The sequence below is a fragment of the Coregonus clupeaformis genome, chromosome 15, assembly GCF_020615455.1.
Source record: "Coregonus clupeaformis isolate EN_2021a chromosome 15, ASM2061545v1, whole genome shotgun sequence".
Taxonomy (NCBI): Eukaryota; Metazoa; Chordata; class Actinopteri; order Salmoniformes; family Salmonidae; genus Coregonus; species Coregonus clupeaformis.
The window spans coordinates 15,343,822-15,366,175 of record NC_059206.1 but is presented as its reverse complement, the minus strand read 5'-3'; the positions used below and the strand labels follow the sequence as shown (position 1 = coordinate 15,366,175).

The 22,354-nt window shown below is 44.8% G+C and overlaps 1 protein-coding gene and 1 pseudogene across 4 annotated transcripts; one reads left to right on the top strand and one right to left on the bottom strand.

Moving 5' to 3' along the window:
• Nucleotides 1-1,957: 1,957 nt before the first annotated feature.
• Nucleotides 1,958-4,181, bottom strand: LOC121582020 (annotated as a pseudogene).
• Nucleotides 4,182-12,315: 8,134 nt separating this feature from the next.
• Nucleotides 12,316-16,105, top strand: LOC121582017 (zinc finger protein OZF-like). Of its 4 annotated transcripts, XM_041897515.2 has the most exons (4): nucleotides 12,634-13,083; nucleotides 13,366-13,525; nucleotides 13,636-13,679; nucleotides 14,038-16,105. In XM_041897515.2, exon 4 carries the CDS (start codon nucleotides 14,163-14,165, stop codon nucleotides 15,828-15,830), a length of 1,668 nt encoding a protein of 555 aa, XP_041753449.2. In that variant the 5' UTR covers nucleotides 12,634-13,083; nucleotides 13,366-13,525; nucleotides 13,636-13,679; nucleotides 14,038-14,162; the 3' UTR covers nucleotides 15,831-16,105. The 4 variants fall into 4 exon arrangements, with proteins under 4 accessions (XP_041753448.2, XP_041753447.2, XP_041753446.2 ...); XM_041897514.2 differs by lacking the exons at nucleotides 12,634-13,083; nucleotides 13,636-13,679 and adding an exon at nucleotides 12,316-12,605; XM_041897513.2 differs by lacking the exon at nucleotides 13,636-13,679 and having other exon boundaries at nucleotides 12,633-13,083; nucleotides 13,366-13,519.
• Nucleotides 16,106-22,354: the final 6,249 nt, after the last annotated feature.

Below are 22,354 nucleotides of genomic sequence, written 5' to 3'. Positions count from 1 at the left end.
TCGAACATCTCTGGAGAGACCTGAAAATAGCTGTGCAGCGACACTCCCCATCCAACCTGACAGAGCTTGAGAGGATCTGCAGAGAAATATCGGAGAAACTCCCCAAATACAGGTGTGCCAAGCTTGTAGCGTCATACCCAAGAAGACTCAAGGCTGTAATCACTGTAAAAGGTGCTTCAACAAAGTGCTGAGTAAAGGGTCTGAATACTTATGTAAATGTGATATTTCAGTTTTCTAAAATTTCTAAAACTGTTTTTGCTTTGTCATTATTGGGTGTTGTGTGTAGATTGATGAGGGGGGAAAAAACAATTTAATCCATTTTAAAATAAGGCTGTAACGTAACACAATTTTGAAAATGTCAAGGGATCTGAATACATTCCGAATGCTCTGTACTTCAGTCTGAGATTGCCATCGATGAAGTCGTTTGTGGTGATGTCAAAATGAGGAGTGTTGTGTATATAACAAAAGTAATCAGCAATTGGATCATCTCTAATCAATCAGAGTATCAAAGCCAATTACATATTTTCAAAACTCCCCTTTACCCACGTGTTCAGGCTCTGGCCCAACCCATCGGTTTTTGGGACCAATCAGAACAGTTCGAATGTGTTTGCGTTCTAGAAAGTGTCAGGGATGTACTGGCGTTTTTGCCAGAGCAAGGAGTTTGGGTAGCCAGGTAAATGCAGCGATAAGCAGAATGAGACCGCCTGACTATAGGCGTGTGCAGAGGCCCGCCCGTCAGAGGCTTGACAACTTTGAGCAGGCCAAATCGGACATACCTGCCACAGACAGAAAACTCCAGGGGTTGCTAAAACTGCTGTCCTCATCGCTTAAAATAACCCTCATCAAGATCTGTTGCCAACGCCTAATAGTCCTACCCATCACTTATTACAACTAGAAAATTACTTTTCTTGAAGAAAATGTGGTGTGCTTGCTAGCTTGTTTTAAAGTATTTATGGTTTTGAAATAAGTTATAGTAGTGGTACTGACTGCAGTAGTAATGGTGGTGACTGGTTATAGTTGGAAAAAGTAGATAGATGTAAAAAAGTATTGATTGATTTGGCTGATTGTTTGGATAGAATAGCCTAAACATGTAAAAGTTGGTTTGGTGTCTATCTTGAACCGTCCATGAGTTACTGTTGGTGGGTTATATTATGCTAATTTATGAGAATGTATATAGTTGATAAAAGTTACGAATTTGAAGTTAATATAGCCTGAACATGACAGTTGGTTTGGTGTCTTTTAGCTTGTATGGTTAAAGAGTTACTGTTGGTGAGTTATTTTATGCTAATTATGCAAGAACTGCAACGGTGCTGGGTTTTTCATGCTCAACAGTTTCCCCTTGTGTATCAAGAATGGTCCACCACCCCAAGGACATCCAGCCAACTTGACACAACTGTGGGAAGCATTGGAGTCAACATGGGCCAGCATCTTTCGACACCTTGTAGAGTTCATGCCCCGACGAATTGAGGCTGTTCTGAGGGCAAAAAGGAGGGTATAACTCAATATTAGGAAGGTGTTCTTACTGTTTTGTACACTCAGTGTATGTCATATCAATATTAATATAATCCAGGTTTTTCTCATAATAGTAGAAACAAGTGTCATTATTAGTCACCCACGGACTGGTTCATAATAATTGACTATTCCACCCTGACAGATTTCCTGTGTATTGTTTCATGCGATATGATTGCAAACGTGACTTTAATTGAAATTAAGCTGCAGCAATGAGGCACTTTAAGTGCGGGGCAGAGAAAGGAAAAATAAATAAATAATTAATTTTAACAGAAATTACATTTACATTTTAGTCATTTAGCAGACGCTCTTATACAGAGCGACTTACAGTGAGTGAGTGCATACATTTTTCATACTGGCCCCCCGTGGGAAACGAACCCACAACCCTGGCGTTGCAAGCGCAATGCTCTACCAACTGAGCTACAGGAGGCCTATGATCAATCCATACATCACATACACATACCGCATACGCACTCTATGACACATTCCCTGACTGCAAATGTGTAAAATATTTCTAGGCCTTGAAGGCTCAAATTGAAATCCACAAGTGGGCAGGGATACTGTAAACGCCTCCTGTGTTCTCCAGCTGGTTTTCAGTTAACTCTTTCAGGATAACAGGGGCCACACATGCCCATATGGCGGGATCTCTGCACACTGGACTGGAGGTATATAAGTACTGTAAAGGGCTGTGGGTGGGGGGCCATGGAGCCAGCGGTGTTGTCTATAGAGTTTTATCTGGCAGCTGGGGTTGAGTGAACTGGTTCTGATGGGGGCCTTATGGTAAGTCATGTTGGCCCTATGGCACTACCTGATGGCCTGGTGGCAGATCCTGGAGACGTGGTTGGGACAAATCCTGGATGTTGTGGGGTATTTGGTTCTGGAGGGGGTTGTCTTGCTTCATACCCGGGTGGTTTTGGGACATATCTTGGTGGCCTGGGGGCAAAGGATGGTACTCTCCTTGTGGCTCTGGGATAGCATTCCCTTCTACATGAACCTCTGGAGGGGGCTCAACTTTCTGGGTTTTCAACCGTTCCATGTGTTCTACTGCCTGCTGAAGCTCTACTTTCTGTGAGTTGAGCTGTTCCTGCTGCCTCTCCAACTCATCCCTCTGTTTCTGGAGTTCTGATGCTTTCTGGTTGAACTCCCTTGTCTGTGTAGGCCTGGTTCTGCTCTAGGGTCTCCCAACTATCTGTTTCCAGAAATTCATTTTTCTTTGTGGCAATCAGGAACTCTTCTACGGAGACCAGTCTGTCTTTGTTGGTGTCCACCTCGTTCATGACGTGCTCTCTCATACGCAGGCGCTCCTCCTCCATCTCCACCATATCATCCTCTTCATTGGTAGGATCATAGATCTTCTCCAGCTCCTTTATAAACAACGCCTCCAATTCCTGCTCATCGAAGAAGCCATCTCCATTGGAATCATGCAGCTTGAAAAAGGTATTGGGGTCAAAATCTTCAGGGTCAAGACCATCTGCTTTCTCCCACAACTATTTGAACTGATTCTGGCTGCCTGGATGGTTGACTTTGGGATGGTCTGCATGTTTCTTCTTCATCTCCTCATAATGTTCTTCCTCCTTCTTCCTCCCTTCATCATCTAGAGTCTTGAGGTGTTCCATTCGCTCATGGTCTTTTGTCATCTCGTACTTCTTGAACTCCTCATGGTGCTCCTTGTCATAGTTCTCCAAATTTTGTTTGTGGCTGATTTGATGAGTCTGTCCAGATCCTCCACTTCAAAGGTGTGAGGATTCATGTGGTTCAGGTACTCAAACTGTTTCAGCATGGTGGTCTACTGCCACATCGTTCCCTCCTTCGATGTCTTGCTTGGCTTTGATCAGTGTCCGTAGCCGGCTAACCTCCTGCCTTTTTTAGCTCGTCCAGTTGTGTCCTTACATGGTGGCTGACAAATTCCAGCTCTTTGGCCAGCTTCCCCATCTTGATGTCCTCCATATCTGTGTTATGGAGCTTCTCTCTGAAATGCTGGTCTTTTTCCAGAAAATCTATGACTTCCCTGAGATAACGGTCATAGTGGAGTCCAGTGTCCACACTTGGCGGCGGCTCTGAGGCTTTGTCCTCCAGCTGGTTCACCTTGGTCTTGTCCACAATGATGGGCACTGCCTCCAGACAGAGCAGCTGTACCAGAAGCACAAGGCAGCTGGTGTGGAGTACCCGACTCCAAGACATTTTTTGGTCGGAATCCCCGTCAATCGGTTGTCACTAGTTACTACAGTCAAAAAGTCATAACCTCCACCTTTTTCTACACTTTCTCTTCTTAAAATGTGATTTTAAACCTAACCTTAACCCCAGTGCTAACCTTATGCCTAACCTTAACCCCAGTGCTAACCTTATGCCTAACCTTAACCCCAGTGCTAACATTATGCCTAACCTTAACCTCAGTGCTAACCTTATGCCTAACCTTAACCCCAGTGCTAACCTTATGCCTAACCTTACATTAACACCAATTTTGTTTTCATTAATGTTTACGATATAGCCAATTTTGATTTGTGGCTGTGCTATCTAGTTGGAAACCCCAGAGTCAAGCTAATTTAACTAGCTAACTAGTCTCCTACCTAGCTGATAACTCGCCCTCTCGTTCCTTCCTTGGTGCTACCTAAGTTAATGCATTGCTTTAGTAAAAAGACAGGTGTTGCTGATAATACTGCCATAGTTGTCGAGGCAAAGGACATGTATCTGGCCAAAAAGAGTATGGTATGTCAGTCTTTTTGGCCAGACAGCATCAAATACATGGGCTACATATACACTGCTCAAAAAAATAAAGGGAACACTAAAATAACACATCCTAGATCTGAATGAATGAAATAATCTTATTAAATACTTTTTTCTTTACATAGTTGAATATGCTGACAACAAAATCACACAAAAATTATCAATGGAAATCAAATGTATCAACCCATGGAGGTCTGGATTTGGAGTCACCCTCAAAATTAAAGTGGAAAACCACACTACAGGCTGATTCAACTTTGATGTAATGTCCTTAAAACAAGTCAAAATGAGGCTCAGTAGTGTGTGTGTGTGTGTGTGTGGCCTCCACGTGCCTGTATGACCTCCCTACAACGCCTGGGCATGCTCCTGATGAGGTGGCGGATGGTCTCCTGAGGGATCTCCTCCCAGACCTGGACTAAAGCATCCGCCAACTCCTGGACAGTCTGTGGTGCAACGTGGCGTTGGTGGATGGAGCGAGACATGATGTCCCAGATGTGCTCAATTGGATTCAGGTCTGGGGAACGGGCGGGCCAGTCCATAGCATCAATGCCTTCCTCTTGCAGGAACTGCTGACACACTCCAGCCACATGATGTCTAGCATTGTCTTGCATTAGGAGGAACCCAGGGCCAACCGCACCAGCATATGGTCTCACAAGGGGTCTGAGGATCTCATCTCGGTACCTAATGGCAGTCAGGCTACCTCTGGCGAGCACATGGAGGGCTGTGCGGCCCCCCAAAGAAATGCCACCCCACACCATGACTGACCCACCGCCAAACCGGTCATGCTGGAGGATGTTGCAGGCAGCAGAACGTTCTCCACTGCGTCTCCAGACTGTCACGTCTGTTACATGTGCTCAGTGTGAACCTGCTTTCATCTGTGAAGAGCACAGGGCGCCAGTGGCGAATTTGCCAATCTTGGTGTTCTCTGGCAAATGCCAAACGTCCTGCACGGTGTTGGGCTGTAAGCACAACCCCCACCTGTGGACGTTGGGCCCTCATACCACCCTCATGGAGTCTGTTTCTGACCGTTTGAGCAGACACTTGCACATTTGTGGCCTGCTGGAGGTCATTTTGCAGGGCTCTGGCAGTGCTCCTCCTCCTCCTCCTTGCACAAAGGCGGAGGTAGCAGTCCTGCTGCTGGGTTGTTGCCCTCCTACGGCCTCCTCCACGTCTCCTGATGTACTGGCCTGTCTCCTGGTAGCGCCTCCATGCTCTGGACACTACGCTGACAGACACAGCAAACCTTCTTGCCACAGCTCGCATTGATGTGCCATCCTGGATGAGCTGCACTACCTGAGCCACTTGTGTGGATTGTAGACTCCGTCTCATGCTACCACTAGAGTGAAAGCACCGCCAGCATTCAAAAGTGACCAAAACATCAGCCAGGAAGCAACTTTTCAGGGACGTTAGGAACCAATATACACAAGCAGTTAGGAAAGCAAAGGCTAACTTTTTCAAACAGAAATTTGCTTCCTGTAGCACTAACTCCAAAAAGTTTTGGGACACTGTAAAGTCCATGGAAAATAAGAGCACTTCCTCCCAGCTGCCCACTGCACTGAGGCTAGGAAACACTATCACCACCGATAAATCTACAATAATCGAGAATTTCAACAAGCATTTTGCTACGGCTGGCCATGCTTTCCACCTGGCTACCACTACCCTGGCCACCAGCTCTGCACCCTCCGCTGCAACTTGCCCATGCCCCCCGCTTCTCCTTCACACAAATCCAGACAGCTGATGTTCTGAAAGAGCTGCAAAATCTGGACCCCTACAAATCTTCTGGGCTAGACAATCTGGACCCTTTCTTTCTAAAACTAGCCGCCGAAATTGTTGCAACCCCTATTACTAGCCTGTTCAACCTCTCTTTCGTAACGTCTGAGATCCCCAGAGATTGGAAAGCTGCCGCGGTCATCCCCCCTCTTCAAAGGGAGTGACACTCTAGATCCAAACTGTTACAGACCCATATCCATCCTGCCCTGCCTTTCAAAAAGTTTTTGAAAGCCAAGTCAACAAACAGATCACCGACCATTTCGAATCCCACCGTACCTTCTCCGCTATGCAATCCGGTTTCCGAGCTGGTCATGGGTGCACTTCAGCCACGCTCAAGGTCCTAAACGATATTATAACCGCGATCGATAATAGACAGTACTGTGCAGCCGTTTTCATTGACCTGGCCAATGCTTTCGACTCTGTCAACCACCGCATTCTTATTGGCAGACTAAATAGCCTTGGTTTCTCAAATGACTGCCTCGCCTGGTTCACCAACTACTTCTCAGATAGAGTTCAATGTGTCAAATCAGAGGGCCTGTTGTCTGGACCTCTGGCAGTCTCTATGGGGGTGCCACAGGGTTCAATTCTCGGGCCGACTCTATTCTCTGTGCATATCAATGATGTTGCTCTTGCTGCTGGTGACTCTCAGATCCACCTCTACGCAGACGACACCATTTTGTATACATCTGGCCCTTCATTGTACACTGTGTTAACAAACCTCCAAACGAGCTTCAATGCCATACAGCACTCCTTCTGTAGCCTCCAACTGCTCTTAAATGGTAGTAAAACTAAATGCATGCTCTTCAATCGAACGCTGCTTGCACCCGCCCAGCCGACTAGAATCACTACTCTCGGCAGGTCTGACTTAGAATATGTGGACAACTACAAATACCTAGGTGTCTGGTTAGACCGTAAACTCTCCTTCCAGACTCACATTGAGCATCTCCAATCCAAAGTTAAATCTAGAATCGGCTTCCTATTTCGCAACAAAGCCTCCTTCACTCATGCTGCTAAACATGTCCTCGTAAAACGGACTATCCTACCAATCCTTGACTTCGGCGATGTCATTTGCAAAATAGCTTCCAACACTCTACTCCGCAAATTGGATGTAGTCTCTCACAGTGCCATCTGTTCTGTCACCAAAGCCCCATATACTATCCACCATTGTGACCTGTACGCTCTTGTTGGCTGGCCCTCACTACATATTTGTCGCCAAACCCACTGGCTCCAGGTCATCTATAAATCACTGCTAGGCAAATCCCCGCCTTATCTTAGGTCATTGGTCACCATAGCAACACCCACCCGTAGTATGCGTTCCAGCAGGTATATCTCACTGGTCATCCCCAAAGCCAACACCTCCTTTGGCCGCCATTCCTTCCAGTTCTCTGCTGAAAATGACTGGAATGAACTGCAAAAATCTCTGAAGCTGGAGACACTTATCTCCCTCACTAACTTTAAGCATCAGTTGTCAGAGCAGCTTACCAATCACTGCACCTGTACACAGCCCATCTGTAATTAGCCCACCCAACTACCTCATCCACATATTGTTATTTACATTATTTATTTTGCTAATTTGCACCCCAGTATCTCTATTTGCAGATCATCTTTTGCACATCTATCACTCCAGTGTTAATACTAAATTGTAATTATTTTGCACTATGGCCTATTTATTGCCTTACCTCCATAACTTACTACATTTGCACAAACTGTATATAGATTTTCTATTGTGTTATTGACTGTACGTTTTGTTTATTCCATATGTAACTCTGTGTTTGTTGTTTTTATCACACTGCTTTGCTTTATCTTGGCCAGGTCGCAGTTGTAAATGAGAACTTGTTCTCAACTGGCATACCTGGTTAAATAAAGGTAAAATAAAATAAATAAATAAATAAATAAAACCCTCAGACTGGCCTCTGCCTGGGGCCTCCAAAAATTCACTAAGTCTGCACCTGAATGATATTGTCCCGTCCTCCCAGCCTGCCAGCCAAGTGTAGGATCAGATAGGGCCAAAGTAGTGGAACAGTGGTGAGTTTTTAATGGATATAGGGTTAAGGTTACTACAAGCTTCACGCCGTTGATCTACATGCATGCGTGCACGTGTGAGAGTGGAATTTTTGGAGTAGCGGACACCTTTTGATAACATGCTATCCTCACTGGTCCCACTCCCATTCACAAGGGGGCGATAGCAAAGTTTTATTTTTGTATTTTCATTCTGTGAGAACAAGGAAGAGGAAGGGTCGCCTTCACCTACCCTTGCTTCCCCTGTCCCGTGTGGCTCAGTTGGTAGAGCATGGCGCTTGCAACGCCAGGGTTGTGGGTTCAACTCCCACGGGGGACCAGTACAAAAAAAAGTATGAAAATGTATGCATTCACTACTGTAAGTCGCTCTGGATAAGAGCGTCTGCTAAGTGACTAAAATGTAAATATAAAAATGTAGTAGTAGCTAGCTGGCAGCTGGGCTAGCTGGCTTTAGCCTGGCTCAAAACATAGCAAGGCAGCTAGCCTTTTTAGCTTCCCATATCTCCATGTGAAAAGAAAAAAAAAGGTTTACCGTGTCCGCCGTAATTATTGGGACCATGAGCTTTAATTTGAGGGTATTTTCATCCATATCGGGTGAAACGTTTAGAAATTACAGCACCTTTTGTACATAGTCCCACCATTTTAGGGGAGCAAAAGTATTGGAACAAATTCACTTATGTGTATTAAACAGTGGAGGCTCCACATAGGAGGAAGGGGAGGACCATCCTCAGTGAATTTAATAGAAATTGTGAAAAATTGTTAACCATTTTAGATATATTCACGTTACCAAATAATTTATCAAAACACGATGTTTTGCAACGAAGGTCTACAGCAGCCTCAGCAGCACTCTGTAGGTAAGCACCATGGTGTAGCTGGGAGGACAGCTAGTTTCTGTCCTCCTCTGGTTACATCGACTTCAATACAAAACATAGGAGGCTCATGGTTCTCACCCCCTTCCATAGACTTACACAGTAATTATGACAACTTCCGGAGGACGTCCTCTAACCTATCAGAGCTCTTGCAGCATTAACTGACATGTTGTCCACCCAATCAAATGATCAGAGAATGAATCTAGTACTGAAAGCATAAGCTACAGCTAGCTAGCACTGCAGTGCATAAAATGTGGTGAGTAGTTGACTCTAAGGGAGAGAAAGACAATAGTTGAACAGTTTTGAACAAATTCATTTCTTCCTAAATTAAGGAGCACTTTCTCTTAGCTAGTGAATGCAGCTAGCTAGTTTAGCATGCTCAAACAGAGAGGGATGGTGTGTTAGCTAGCTGGCTATGGCTATCCAACACTGGAACTCTTCCAAGTCAAGGTAAGCTTTTGGTTGTATTAATTGATTGCCACTGGGGCCACCGGTGTAACTGCTTTCTGACTCTACACTGTACTGCATGATTGTAGCTAGCGGGTTTACGAACACGTTAATTCTAGTAGGCTGTGTGTAGCAGTTACAGTGCATTCGGAATGTATTCAGACCCCTTTCCACATTTTGTTACGTTATTCTAAAATTGATTAATTTTGTCTTATTTTTTTCATAAATCTACACACAATTCCCCATAATGACAAAGCAAAAACAGGTTTTTATAAATGTTTTTTTACACAAGTATTCAGACCTCAGTACTTTGTTGAAGCACCTTTGGCAGCGATTACAGCCTCAAGTCTTCTTGGGTATAACGCTAGAAGCTTGGCACACCTGTATTTGTCTCTGCAGATCCTCTCAAGCTCTGTCAGGTTGGATGGGGAGCGTCGCTGCACAGCTATTTTCAGGTCTCTCCAGAGATGTTCGATTGGGTTCAAGTCCGGGCTCTGGCTGGGCCACTTAAGGACATTGAGACTTGTCCCGAAGCCACTCCTGCGTTGTCTTGGCTGTGTGCTTAGGGTCGTTGTCCTGTTGGAAGGTGAACCTTTGCCCCAGTCTGAGCGCTCTGGAGCAGGTTTTCATCAAGGAGCTCTCTGTACTTTGCTCCGTTCATCTTTCCCTCGATCCTGACTAGTCTCCAAGTCCATGCCGCTGAAAAACATCCCCACAGCATGATGCTGCCACCCACCATGCTTCACCGTAGGGATGGTACCAGGTTTCCTCCAGACGTGACGCTTGGCATTCAGGCCAAAGAGTTCAATCTTGGTTTCATCAGACCAGATAATCTTGATTTTTGCTCTGATATGCACTGTCAACTGGTGCACAGGTGTGTGCCTTTCCAAATCATGACCAATCAATTGAATGTACCACAGGTGGACTCCAAGTTGTAGAAACATCTCAAGGATGCACCTGAGCTCAATTTCGAGTCTCATAGCAAAGGGTCTGAATACTTATGTAAATCGGTATTTCTGGTTTTAATTTTTAATACATTTGCCAAAGAAAAACTGTTTTTGCTTTGTCATTATGGGGTATTGTGTGTGTATATTGATGAGGGGAAAACAATTATTTAATACATTTTAGAATAAGGCTATAATGTAACAAAATATGGAAAAAGTGAAGGGATCTGAATACTTTACGAATGCACTGTATAGCGGTCATGATATGAAGGTTTGGCTTGGAAAGTATTTTTTTGCCTGGTCACAGACAGCTAATATGTTGTGCACTGATGTCTACAAGCGAAGGGAAAAGGTGAGAGGAGGAGAGCGAGTAGATAGTTGCGAGAAGTAATTATATATACAACGAGCGAAGTGATCATGCTGTTTTTATGTGGCTGCTATGAACGTGAACTGTGTTTGCGTGTGATCAGGGGTGTATTCATTCCGCCGATTCTGTTGAAAAACGTTTCTTAAACTGAAGCAAACGGAATGAAAGGGGGATAAAAATACCTGAATTTGTCCAATATAAATTCACATTTGCAGCTGTTGGACTAATGATCACTTCCTAGATCAGCTAGACGCAGGCAAGAGTGTGCAAGGCGGTTTTTGTGTCCCTGTCTGTCACCTTGATTACTGAAAATTCTCTACGTTGTAAACTTTCCTACATAGGCTAGGTTGTAGAAACGTAATGAGGGAACATTTGAGTATCATGTAGTAGCCTAAACCTATCAATGTTACATTTAGCTGGGTGACTGGAATATGAATGACAGTCATCCAGTATGCAGTCATAGAAATAAGGCCATGCTCATAAAAAAATCAATAATCTTCCCTCATTTTAAACTGCACCGACTGCCACTGTTATTAAAGTAGTACAAAGTTAAATATTTGGTCCCATGTTCATAGCAAGCAATGACTACACTTGTGATTCTACACATTTTTTGGATGCATTTGCTCTTTGTTTTGGTTGTGTTTCAGATTATTTTGTGCCCAATAGAAATGAATGGTAAGGGAGACCCATGGAGCGGCGCACAATTGCCCCAGCGTCGTCCAGGGTATGGGAGGGAATGGCCGGCAGGGATGTAGCTCAGTTGGTAGAGCATGGCGTTTGCAATGCCAGGGTTGTGGGTTCGATTCCCACGGGGGGCCAGTATGAAAAAATAATGTATGCACTCACTAACTGTAAGTCGCTCTGGATAAGAGCGTCTGCTAAATGACTAAAATGTAAATGTAAATGTATTGTGTCATTTTGTAGTCACTTTTATTGTAAATAAGAATATAATATACTTCTAAACACTGCTACATGAATGTGGATGCAACCATCAGTACAGATAATGCTGAATGAATCGTGAATAATGAGTGAGAAAGTTAGACACACAAATATAATTGTCTTAAGAAGTTTAACATTTAACAACTAAGGAATATTTTTTCATTTATCTCATTTACTTCTCAAACCCCGGCCTGGTCGGCTTTGTCTGTTTCGCAAATGTTCCCAGAAGTCCTGCAATGTGTCGCCTCTGGGTTTAGAAACACTTAGTTGGTAGGGAAGTAGTTGGTAGGGCAGTTCTTCTTCCTTTTCCCCTGTCCTTTTTCTGTCAGAAAGTATCATGAATTCACACTCCAGAACAGCCCGTGCAATAGATGACAGCATGCACCTCTAACGTATGTTTGCAGACCGCCATAATACCATAGAAGAAGAACGAAAAGAAGACCACAGCCACAAAGTTATAAACTCGCTTTTTTTTCTACAATGTCTCTTCTTAAAATACGAGTTTAAGGCTAACCGTAACCACACTGCAAATCCTAAATTAAGACCAAAAAGCTGTATTTTGTTTTCATACATTTTTACGATATAGCCTATTTTGACTTTGTGGCTGTGGTAACTAGTGACAACCGAAGACTGCCTGCCTTCCGGTCATGTCTAGAAGGTATACACAGATATGAGACAGATATTTTACCGGATGTATAAATGTGAAGCATCCGGTTGGCGTTTCCACTCACCACCAAATAGGGTGGTGAAAGGAAGCCCAGTGGCCGGGAATGGGAGAAGATGGATTTGGGGCGACATTCTGCTAATTTTCTCATCGATGAAACATTTGATCTCCATAGTTTTCTGTTTCCCAAACTAGAATCTGTTACGGACAGCGTGGACTAGGTTTTTTTGTAGACTTTGTCAAAGTTAATTTTATTTTAAATGCGTTGTTTAGAAGGAGTGGAAGGGCGAATTGAGTTAGTGCACACGGGCACTTCAGAGTAGGCGTTGGAAACAACCGCCTGTGGTCTATCTTGGGTTAGTTATAAAAAATCTTCGGTATACAGTTTGTCATTTTTTTGTTGCATTTTAGCTAACCCTAACTCTTTTCCTAACTTTAACCTAATAATATCCTAACCTGTTACGTTAATTATTCTAATCTGCTGCGTACGTTCTCCTAATTTGCTACGAAAAGTCAATTTTGACAAAAACTGTATCCCTTCTAGCCAAAACCCTGCCTTCCCACGTTTGGGACAACTGCTTCCATTGTTAGACGGAGTCAAGACCATTTTAGTATCTCTGACGACTAGCGTCCCATTGCTGGCAGATGCTAGCTACATAGTTAGCTTGGTTGTTATTCTATGCAAATTAGTCTGAGGGCAAAATGGCTACATTTTACAACATGTACCAGTCAGAAACAACATCGATTATGGCCGTTTTCGTCGAGGCGGCAATTACAGAAATTAACAAACTTTGGCCAAACTCTTACGCTAACGTTAGCAATCCGGAGAGAGAGGTGAGCTAAAGTTACGTCAAGATACTGGTAAACTACGTTACGCTGTCTAGTTGCTAGCTAGTTTACCTAACGTCGGTTTTTAAGCACATGATGTAACTATGCCTAAATTAGCTAGCTAAGTTAGCTAGCGTCCTGTAATTTGCTTCTCTAGCTGGCTAACATTAGCTAGCTAGCTACTAACGTTAACTAGTTTGCTAACTTTATTGGTCTCACGTCCTCTTTGCTGTAGCAGCATATAGCTAGCTAGCTATTAAGGTAACATTTTTCAATTTCTCTACACAGCTTTGCACAATTATGAATCTGATGATGGAGGAGGCTATTCGTAAAATCTGCCAACTATTCCTAGTGGCTTCCTCGAGTTTACTAAATGAGAACGTGAAACTGAAGACCAAGGTCGAGCAGATGACCCAGTTGTTTCAAAACAATACACAGCCTGGTAAAAGTATGCTTATTTTAACGCTCATGTAAAAAAAATTATTTAAATTGCCATTAGGGTTGGGTCAGTGCAATCCGGAATCCTAACCATTTAAAATGTCAACTTCATTGGGGTAGGGACGTCCCAAGGAACTGGATTGCACGGACCACCATATATATTGGTAAATGTATTTTACTAACTAAATTAGACTAGTGTCCTTTCCAGCTGGTCTATTTGTACATCAAGATGCCTAATGCAACAGAAACAGGACATATATAGGCTCCGGCTCAATGGGGCGTTCAGTATGGAGCGATTTCAGTGCCAACAGAAACTGTATTTGAATTCAATATTTTGAATGTAATGGACAAATTGAATCATTCATACAGTGAACTTGATTTTCATGATTTAAAACTGAAATGAATTAATACAAGACAACGTATTTTTTATTAATGAAATTAGTTTGGTATAATCCTCAAATGTGTAAAACCTGCTTAATTTATAGTTTTGTGTGTATATACTCATATTCCTTTTATCTTTAGGTCCTGCAAAGGTTTGCAGTAAACCCACAGAGACGTCTTCATTGGAGAATGACTCCTCTCTGGGAGACACAGATGGACTGAATACAGACCCCTCCCCAAGAGACACCGAATCCAACGTTGAGCATATGAGAGCTGCTCTGCCAGAGGGCAACGAGAGAGACGGCCATGAAAGCCAGAAAAACGGCAATACTACTAGAGGGACACGATCCAAAGAAACCAAACGCTTCAAGTGTGATATTTGTGAGAAGACCTTCAGCCGGAACAAACGGCTGGTACAACACAAGCTAACTCACACAAGACCCTTCAAGTGTGATGTTTGTGAAAAGACCTTCAGCATGGAAGGGTCACTGGAAGCTCACACGCTAACTCACACAAGACCCTTCAAGTGTGATGTTTGTGACAAGGCCTTCAGCCGGAACCGCTTGCTGGTACGTCACAAGCTAATTCACACAGGAGAGAGGCCATTCGCTTGTGGTCAATGTGGCAAAATATTCAGAATGTCTAAGCAGCTCGAACATCACATGTTGCGTCACAGAGAAAAAACGTTCAGTTGCAAAGTCTGTGAAAATACATTCTCTACCAAGAAAGATCTGAAACGACATCAGCTTGTTCATGCAGTGGAGAGACCGTTCAAGTGCCTGACTTGTGGAAAGGGTTTCACAGCAAAGAAACTGCTTATCGAGCACGAGAGAATCCACACCGGTGAAAAACCATACAGCTGTGCTGTATGTGGGAAGAGTTACACACAGAGTGGTGGCCTGAGTTATCATATGCGAACACATACAGGTGAACGTCCACATTCATGCTCAGAGTGTGGTAAAAGCTTTATGACTAAATCCAGCCTTGAAAGACACAAGGTAATTCATACAGGGCAGAAACCATTTACATGTGAGACATGTGGAGCTGCTTTCGGCCATAAAGGAAACCTTGTGAGACACCAAGTGCTTCACACAGGCGAGAGACCGTACAAATGTAAAGTGTGTGGAACAAGCTACCTTCAGTCCACCCTCTTAAAAGCTCACATGCACCGTCATGGGGCAACCAAACCATTTATGTGTGACCTATGTGGGAAGACTTTTATGTACAATTTTCTAATGAGACGACACCATCTAAAATGGCACACAGCTGAAGGAGAGAAGCAGAAAGAACGAAAGAGAAAAGAGCGAACGAGAGAGAGACCAGGAACCTCAACAAAGCCATTCAGTTGCAACATATGTTTGAACGGCTTCAGCTCCATGCTAACTCTGAAAAACCATCAACGAATTCACACAGGACTAAAGCAATACTCTTGTTCCATTTGCGGAAAGACCTTTGCCTATAAAAATACTTTTGACTATCACATGAGACTTCACAGTGGAGTGAAGCCATACGCTTGTAAATACTGTGAAAAGAAATTTGTTCTTAAGCAAGCCCTTGAAGGACATGAGCGTACCCATACAGGTGAAAAGCCCTTCAAATGCAGTTATTGTGACAAGACTTTCTCAGTCGGCACCAATCTCAAAAGGCATGAGCGAGTCCACACGGGAGAGAAGCCATTCAAATGTGATGTCTGTGGGAGAGGTTTCGGCCAAGCCAACAATGTCAAAGCCCACATGCAAGTCCACACTGGAGTGAGGCCTTACTATTGCAAGAGATGTGGAAAGGGCTTTTCTGACATAAGACACTACAAAAACCATAGCTGTAATGGTGTGGCAGCGACACGCGATCAGTCTCATAAATCTTCTGACCGCACTTTCAGAAATAAGAAAGAAGGTAGAGACAGGAGTGCTTGCCATAATGCTGCTGTTATGTAGACTCAGTGATATAATCTCTATCATTCATAGTGGGGCAACTTCCTGCTTTCAGACATCAGGAACAACAGGGATGTATTCAGTAGGGTGAAAAGTTATGGGGTGAGTTTCTAGGAAGCCTTGTAGAAAATGAGATACAGGCTGCTGTAATGCTTGGAGAGCTTAGGGTCAATGTTCATTCTCATGGAGACATTGTTTATTTCTGACAGTGTGCTGAATTGTTTACGATATATTTTTTTCTATTGTGTATATCATTAAAAACGTAATTTGTGAAAATATCGAGCTAGGTATTCACTTTTTGTCTGTCAGCTACATAGGACCGCTGGGTGATTGTACAACGCACTAGGTATCCTCCTTTCAGGTGACTAATTGGGCAGGAATTTAAGGAATTATTGTTTTTATACTTTACAAAAATATATACATATACACTGATGCCAATTTATTAGGTACACCCATCTAGTACCGGGTCGGACCCACTTTTGCCTCCAGGACAGCCTGAATTCTTTGGGTCATGGAAACGTTGCTCAATTGGTATCAAGGGACCTAACGTGTGTAAGGAAAACATTCCCCACATCATTACACCACCACCACCAGCCTGTACCGTTGACACCAGGCAGGATGGCGCCATGGACTCATGCTGCTTACGCCTAATCCTGACTCACAGGAACTGGGATTCGTCTGACCAGGCAATGTTTTTCCACTCCTCAGTTGTCCTGTGTTTGTGATCGCGTGCCCATTGGAGCTGCTTCTTTTTGTTTTTAGCTGATAGGAGTGGAACCTGGTGTGGTCATCTGCAGCAATAGCCCATCCGTGACAAAGACCGCTGAGTTGTGCATTCCGAGATACCGTGCTACACACCACTGTTGTACTGTGCCGTTATTTGTCTGTTTGTGGCCCGCCTGTTAGCTTGCACGATTCTTGCCGTTCTCCTTCGACCTCTCATCAACAAGCTGTTTTCTCCCACAAGACTGGATGTTTTTTGTTTGTCACACCATGTTCGGTAAACCCTAGACGTTGTCATGGGTGAAAAGCCCAGGAGGCCTGGCACCGGATCATACCATGCTCAGTTGCTTAGGTCACTCGTTTAGCCCATTCTAACGTTAAATCGAACAGTAAGTGGATGCCTGTCTGCCTGCTTTATATACCAAGCCACGTGACTCACTGTCTGTAGGAGCGAACCAATTTCGTGAACGGGGTGGTACCTAATAAACTGGCCACAGTGTATGTCTTGGCATTAAAATGCACCTGAAGCTCTTTTTCCTGATTTCAACACTTTACACTGACTTTCAGTGGCACCACCACTCATGGTTTTCTGTCTGTTGGTGCTTGGTTTATTTAAATTGGGGAGTTCAACAACCTTGCATCAGTCCTACTTGTATAATTACATTTAAGGTGCTTAATAGTTTTAAGTTAACTCTACAAGCAGCACCTTAGAATTGTTTTATTTGACCAGGGAAGTTAACTAAGAACACATTCTCCACAATGACCTGGGGAATAGTTACAGGGGATGAATGAGCCAATTGGAAGCTGGGGATGATTAGGTGGCCATGATGCTGAGAGGGCCAGATTGGGAATTTAGTCAGGAAACCGGGGTTAACACCCCTATGGTAAGTGCCATGGGATCTTTAACTGATCACAGAGTCAAGACACCTCTTTAACGTCCCAACCGAAAGACCCTATCACTGCCCTGGGGCATCTTCTTTTATTATTTTTTTGACCAGAGGAAAGGGTGCTTCCTACTGGCCTTCCAACACCACTTCCAGCAGCATCTGATCCAGAGCGTTTTACAGTTAGTGCATACATTTTTCATACTGGCCCCCGTGGGAAACGAACCCACAACCCTGGCGTTGCAAGCGCCATGCTCTACCAACTGAGGTACAGGGGACTACATCTCCCATCCAGGACCAACCCTGGTTAGCTTCAGAGGCAAGCTGGCAGTGGGATGCAGGGTGGTATGCTGCTGGCACAATGTAGAATAAATATTAATTTAACATTGTTCAAAACCCCATCAACAAAAACTGTTGCAATAGTGCTTACTGGTATTTTCTATGAAGAATCTGAAGTGAAAGTGGACAATAGTGAAGCAATAGGTCTTGACCTCAACTAGACTTAGGCTGCGTTTACACAGGCAGCCCCAATTCTGATATTTTTTTCCACTAATTGTTTTTTTGACTATCTTTCTCAGAGCTGATCTAATTTGTTAAAATAAATAAATAAAACCTAGGCTAGCTGCACAGTAGCCTTGTCGAGTCCCCAACAACCGGATGTTCCAGTTTTCAGGGGAAATGGAAAGATGGCCTGTGACGCAACTTCTGCTTTGGACAGAAACAACAGACCGTACAGGCGAGACTCCATATTAACTCCTCTTCCACATTTACTGGATTGGTTGAACTGTTCAGAAGAGAACCTCCCCCAACAGTTTTTAGTATGTAGGGGATCTAGTTTCAGGAGTTTATTTTACGCCTTCTTCGTTAGTTTAGCTGCACAGTAACATTTGCGACCTAGCAACATTACATAATTTATAGAAGCAATGGAAATACCATTTTGGATGCTGCTGCGCTTTCTGCTCATTACGCACATCTGTAGTGATGAAGATTCACCACTAGGTGGAGAAACAGCCCACTGAATAACTTGTAGGCCCTAGATGGCAATGCTACAGTGCATTTCTTTCCATACAATACTATTGTATTTTATTAGAATTTAATTAGTATTTTCAAAACGTCCTATTTTTAGGGCGCCAATAACCAGGATTTGGTCAAACCGTAAAGTGCATTATGCTCATGATTCCTGTAATGAAAGTGTCTGCCCAGTGCCTGTGCCCTCGCTGGGGCCTGCTGCTGTGATGAGCGAGCCACTCTCCTCTCCCCGTGCGTAAGTTCTGATCGTATAACATTTACATTTACGTCATTTAGCAGACGCTCTTATCCAGAGCGACTTACAAATTGGTGCATTCACCCCTATAGCCAGTGGGATAACCACTTTTTTTTTTAGGGGGGGAGAAGGATTACTTTATCCTATCCCAAGTATTCCTTAAAGAGGTGGGGTTTCAAATGTCTCCGGAAGGTGGTGAGTGACTCCGCTGTCCTGGCGTCGTGAGGGAGCTTGTTCCACCATTGGGGTGCCAGAGCAGCGAACAGTTTTGACTGGGCTGAGCGGGAACTATGCTTCCGCAGAGGAAGGGGAGCCAGCAGGCCAGAGGTGGATGAACGCAATGCCCTCGTTTGGGTGTAGGGACTGATCAGAGCCTGAAGGTACGGAGGTGCCGTTCCCCTCACAGCTCCATAGGCAAGCACCATGGTCTTGTAACAGATGCGAGCTTCAACTGGAAGCCAGTGGAGTGTGCGGAGGAGCGGGGTGACGTGAGAGAACTTGGGAAGGTTGAACACCAGACGGGCTGCGGCATTCTGGATGAGTTGTAGGGGTTTAATGGCACAGGCAGGGAGCCCAGCCAACAGCGAATTGCAGTAATCCAGACGGGAGATGACAAGTGCCTGGATTAGGACCTGTGCCGCTTCCTGTGTAAGGCAGGGTCGTACTCTCCGAATGTTGTAGAGCATGAACCTGCAGGATCGGGTCACCGCCTTGATGTTAGCGGAGAACGACAGGGTGTTGTCCAGGGTCACGCCAAGGCTCTTCGCACTCTGGGAGGAGGACACAACGGAGTTGTCAACCGTGATGGCAAGATCATGGAACGGGCAGTCCTTCCCCGGGAGGAAGAGCAGCTCCGTCTTGCCAAGGTTCAGCTTGAGGTGGTGATCCGTCATCCATACTGATATGTCTGCCAGACATGCAGAGATGCGATTCGCCACCTGGTTATCAGAAGGGGGGAAAGGAGAAGATTAGTTGTGTATCGTCAGCGTAGCAATGATAGGAGAGGCCATGTGAGGATATGACAGAGCCAAGTGACTTGGTGTATAGCGAGAATAGGAGAGGGCCTAGAACTGAGCCCTGGGGGACACCAGTGGTGAGAGCACGTGGTGCGGAGACAGCTTCTCGCCACGGCACTTGGTAGGAGCGACCGGTCAGGTAGGACGCAATCCAAGAGTGAGCCGCGCCGGAGATGCCCAGCTCGGAGAGGGTGGAGAGGAGGATCTGATGGTTCACAGTATCAAAGGCAGCAGACAGGTCTAGAAGGACAAGAGCAGAGGAGAGAGAGTTAGCTTTAGCAGTGCGGAGAGCCTCCGTGACACAGAGAAGAGCAGTCTCAGTTGAATGACCAGTCCTGAAACCTGACTGGTTTGGATCAAGAAGGTCATTCTGAGAGAGATAGCAAGAGAGATTGGCTAAAGACGGCACGCTCAATAGTTTTGGAAAGAAAAGAAAGAAGGGATACTGGTCTGTAGTTGTTGACATCAGAGGGATCGAGTGTTGGTTTTTTTGAGAAGGGGTGCAACTCTCGCTCTCTTGAAGACGGAAGGGACATAGCCAGCGGTCAAGGATGAGTTGATCAGCGAGGTGAGGTAGGGGAGAAGGTCACCGGAGATGGTCTGGAGAAGAGAGGAGGGGATGGGGTCAAGCGGGCAGGTTGTTGGGCGGCCTGCAGTCACAAGTCGCGAGATTTTATCTGGAGAGAGAGGGGAGAAAGAAGTCAAAGCATAGGGTAGGGCAGTGTGAGCAGGACCAGCAGTGTCATTAGACTTAACAAACGAGGATCGGATGTCGTCAACCTTCTTTTCAAAGTGGTTGACGAAGTCATCCACAGAGAGGGAGGGGGGAGGAGGATTCAGCAGGGAGGAGAATGTGGCAAAGAGCTTCCCTAGGGTTAGAGGCAGATGCTTGGAATTTAGAGTGGTAGAAAGTGGCCTTAGCAGCAGAAACAGATGAAGAAAATGTAGAGAGGAGGGAGTGAAAAGATGCCAGGTCCGCAGGGGAGTCTAGTTTTTCTTCCATTTCCGCTCAGCTGCCCGGAGCTCTGTTCTGTGAGCTCGCAATGAGTCATCAAGCCACGGAGCTGGAGGGGGAGGACCGAGCCGGCCGGGAGGATAGGGGACACAGAGAGTCAAAGGATGCAGAAAGGGAGGAGAGGGAGGGTTGAGGAGGCAGAATCAGGAGATTGGCGGGAGAAGGATTGAGCAGAGGGAAGAGATGATAGGATGGAAGAGGAGAGAGTAGTGGGAGAGAGAGAGCGAAGGTTGCGGCGGCGCATTACCATCTGTGTAGGGGCAGAGTGAGTAGTGTTGGAGGAGAGCCGAGAGAGAAAAGGGATAGAAAGTAGTGGTCGGAGACATGGAGGGGAGTTGCAGTGAGATTAGTAGAAGAGCAGCATCTAGTAAAGATGAGGTCAAGCGTATTGCCTGCCTTGTGAGTAGGGGGACGGTGAGAGGGTGAGGTCAAAAAGAGGAGAGGAGTGGAAAGAAGGAGGCAGAGAGAAATGAGTCAAATGTAGACGTAGGGAGGTTGAAATACCCCAAAACTGTGAGGGGTGAGCCATCCTCAGGAAAGGAACTTATCAAGGCGTCAAGCTCATTGATGAACTCTCCAAGGGAACCTGGAGGGCGATAGATGACAAGGATATTAAGCTTAAATGGGCTAGTGACTGTGACAGCATGGAATTCAAATGAGGAGATAGACAGATGGGTTAGGGGAAAAATTGAGAATGTCCACTTGGGAGAGATGAGGATTCCTGTGCCACCACCCCTCTGACCAGATGCTCTCGGGGTATGCGAGAACACATGGTCAGACGAGGAGAGAGCAGTAGGAGTAGCAGTGTTTTCAGTGGTAATCCATGTTTCCGTCAGCGCCAGGAAGTCGAGGGACTGGAGGGTAGCGTATAACATTTCAAAATGCAATTGCGGGGGAAAACACAGCTTTGGAAGCTTCGTCACCTTGTCCTATTTGAAGAGAGGAGGGCCTCAGCTTTCTGTAGGTATAATTTTTATTTCTGAACTCAATAGCAACTATTTTACAACCAAGATATTTAATATGGCTTTGAGATATGCGCACCACCATTGTGAGGGCAGTTGTAGGCTGCTCATTGGTAGTAGCATACAACTGAAAAGTTTTTTTAACATGCCTACTAGCAGTGGGTATTGTATTTAGAGTTAGTGATCTAGTTAATGTTTTGAGTTTCCACTTCCTCAAGTGTTGAACCATAAATGAATTAGCCTATTATATTAGTTAGTGCACATAAAGATGTATGTAATTCATCTCTATTGAACACAAATCTGACAGTAACATATAGCAACTATAGTCTGTCAACACAAAATTCTTGAAAATCACTGGATTAGGTTGCACAAAAAGCATTCCTGCTTGGACTTGTTAGATGAAACTACTTATTTATTGAACACCTCAGTGGTCTATGTGTTACACTTCTTATTAAAGCACTATGTTGGCCAAATCATGGGCTGGTTCCACCAACTGTAAAGGTTAGTGGCACCAGTGACAACAGGGGGAAATGTTAGTCTGGAGCCCTGTAACACTAAGGGCTCTATTTTCGGCTGGCGCAAAGGAGGTGCGTTAAGGAGGTGCAAGTGTCAAACACACGTTAGTTTGCAAGTTCATCATGTAAAAACTGCCGCACTGGCATT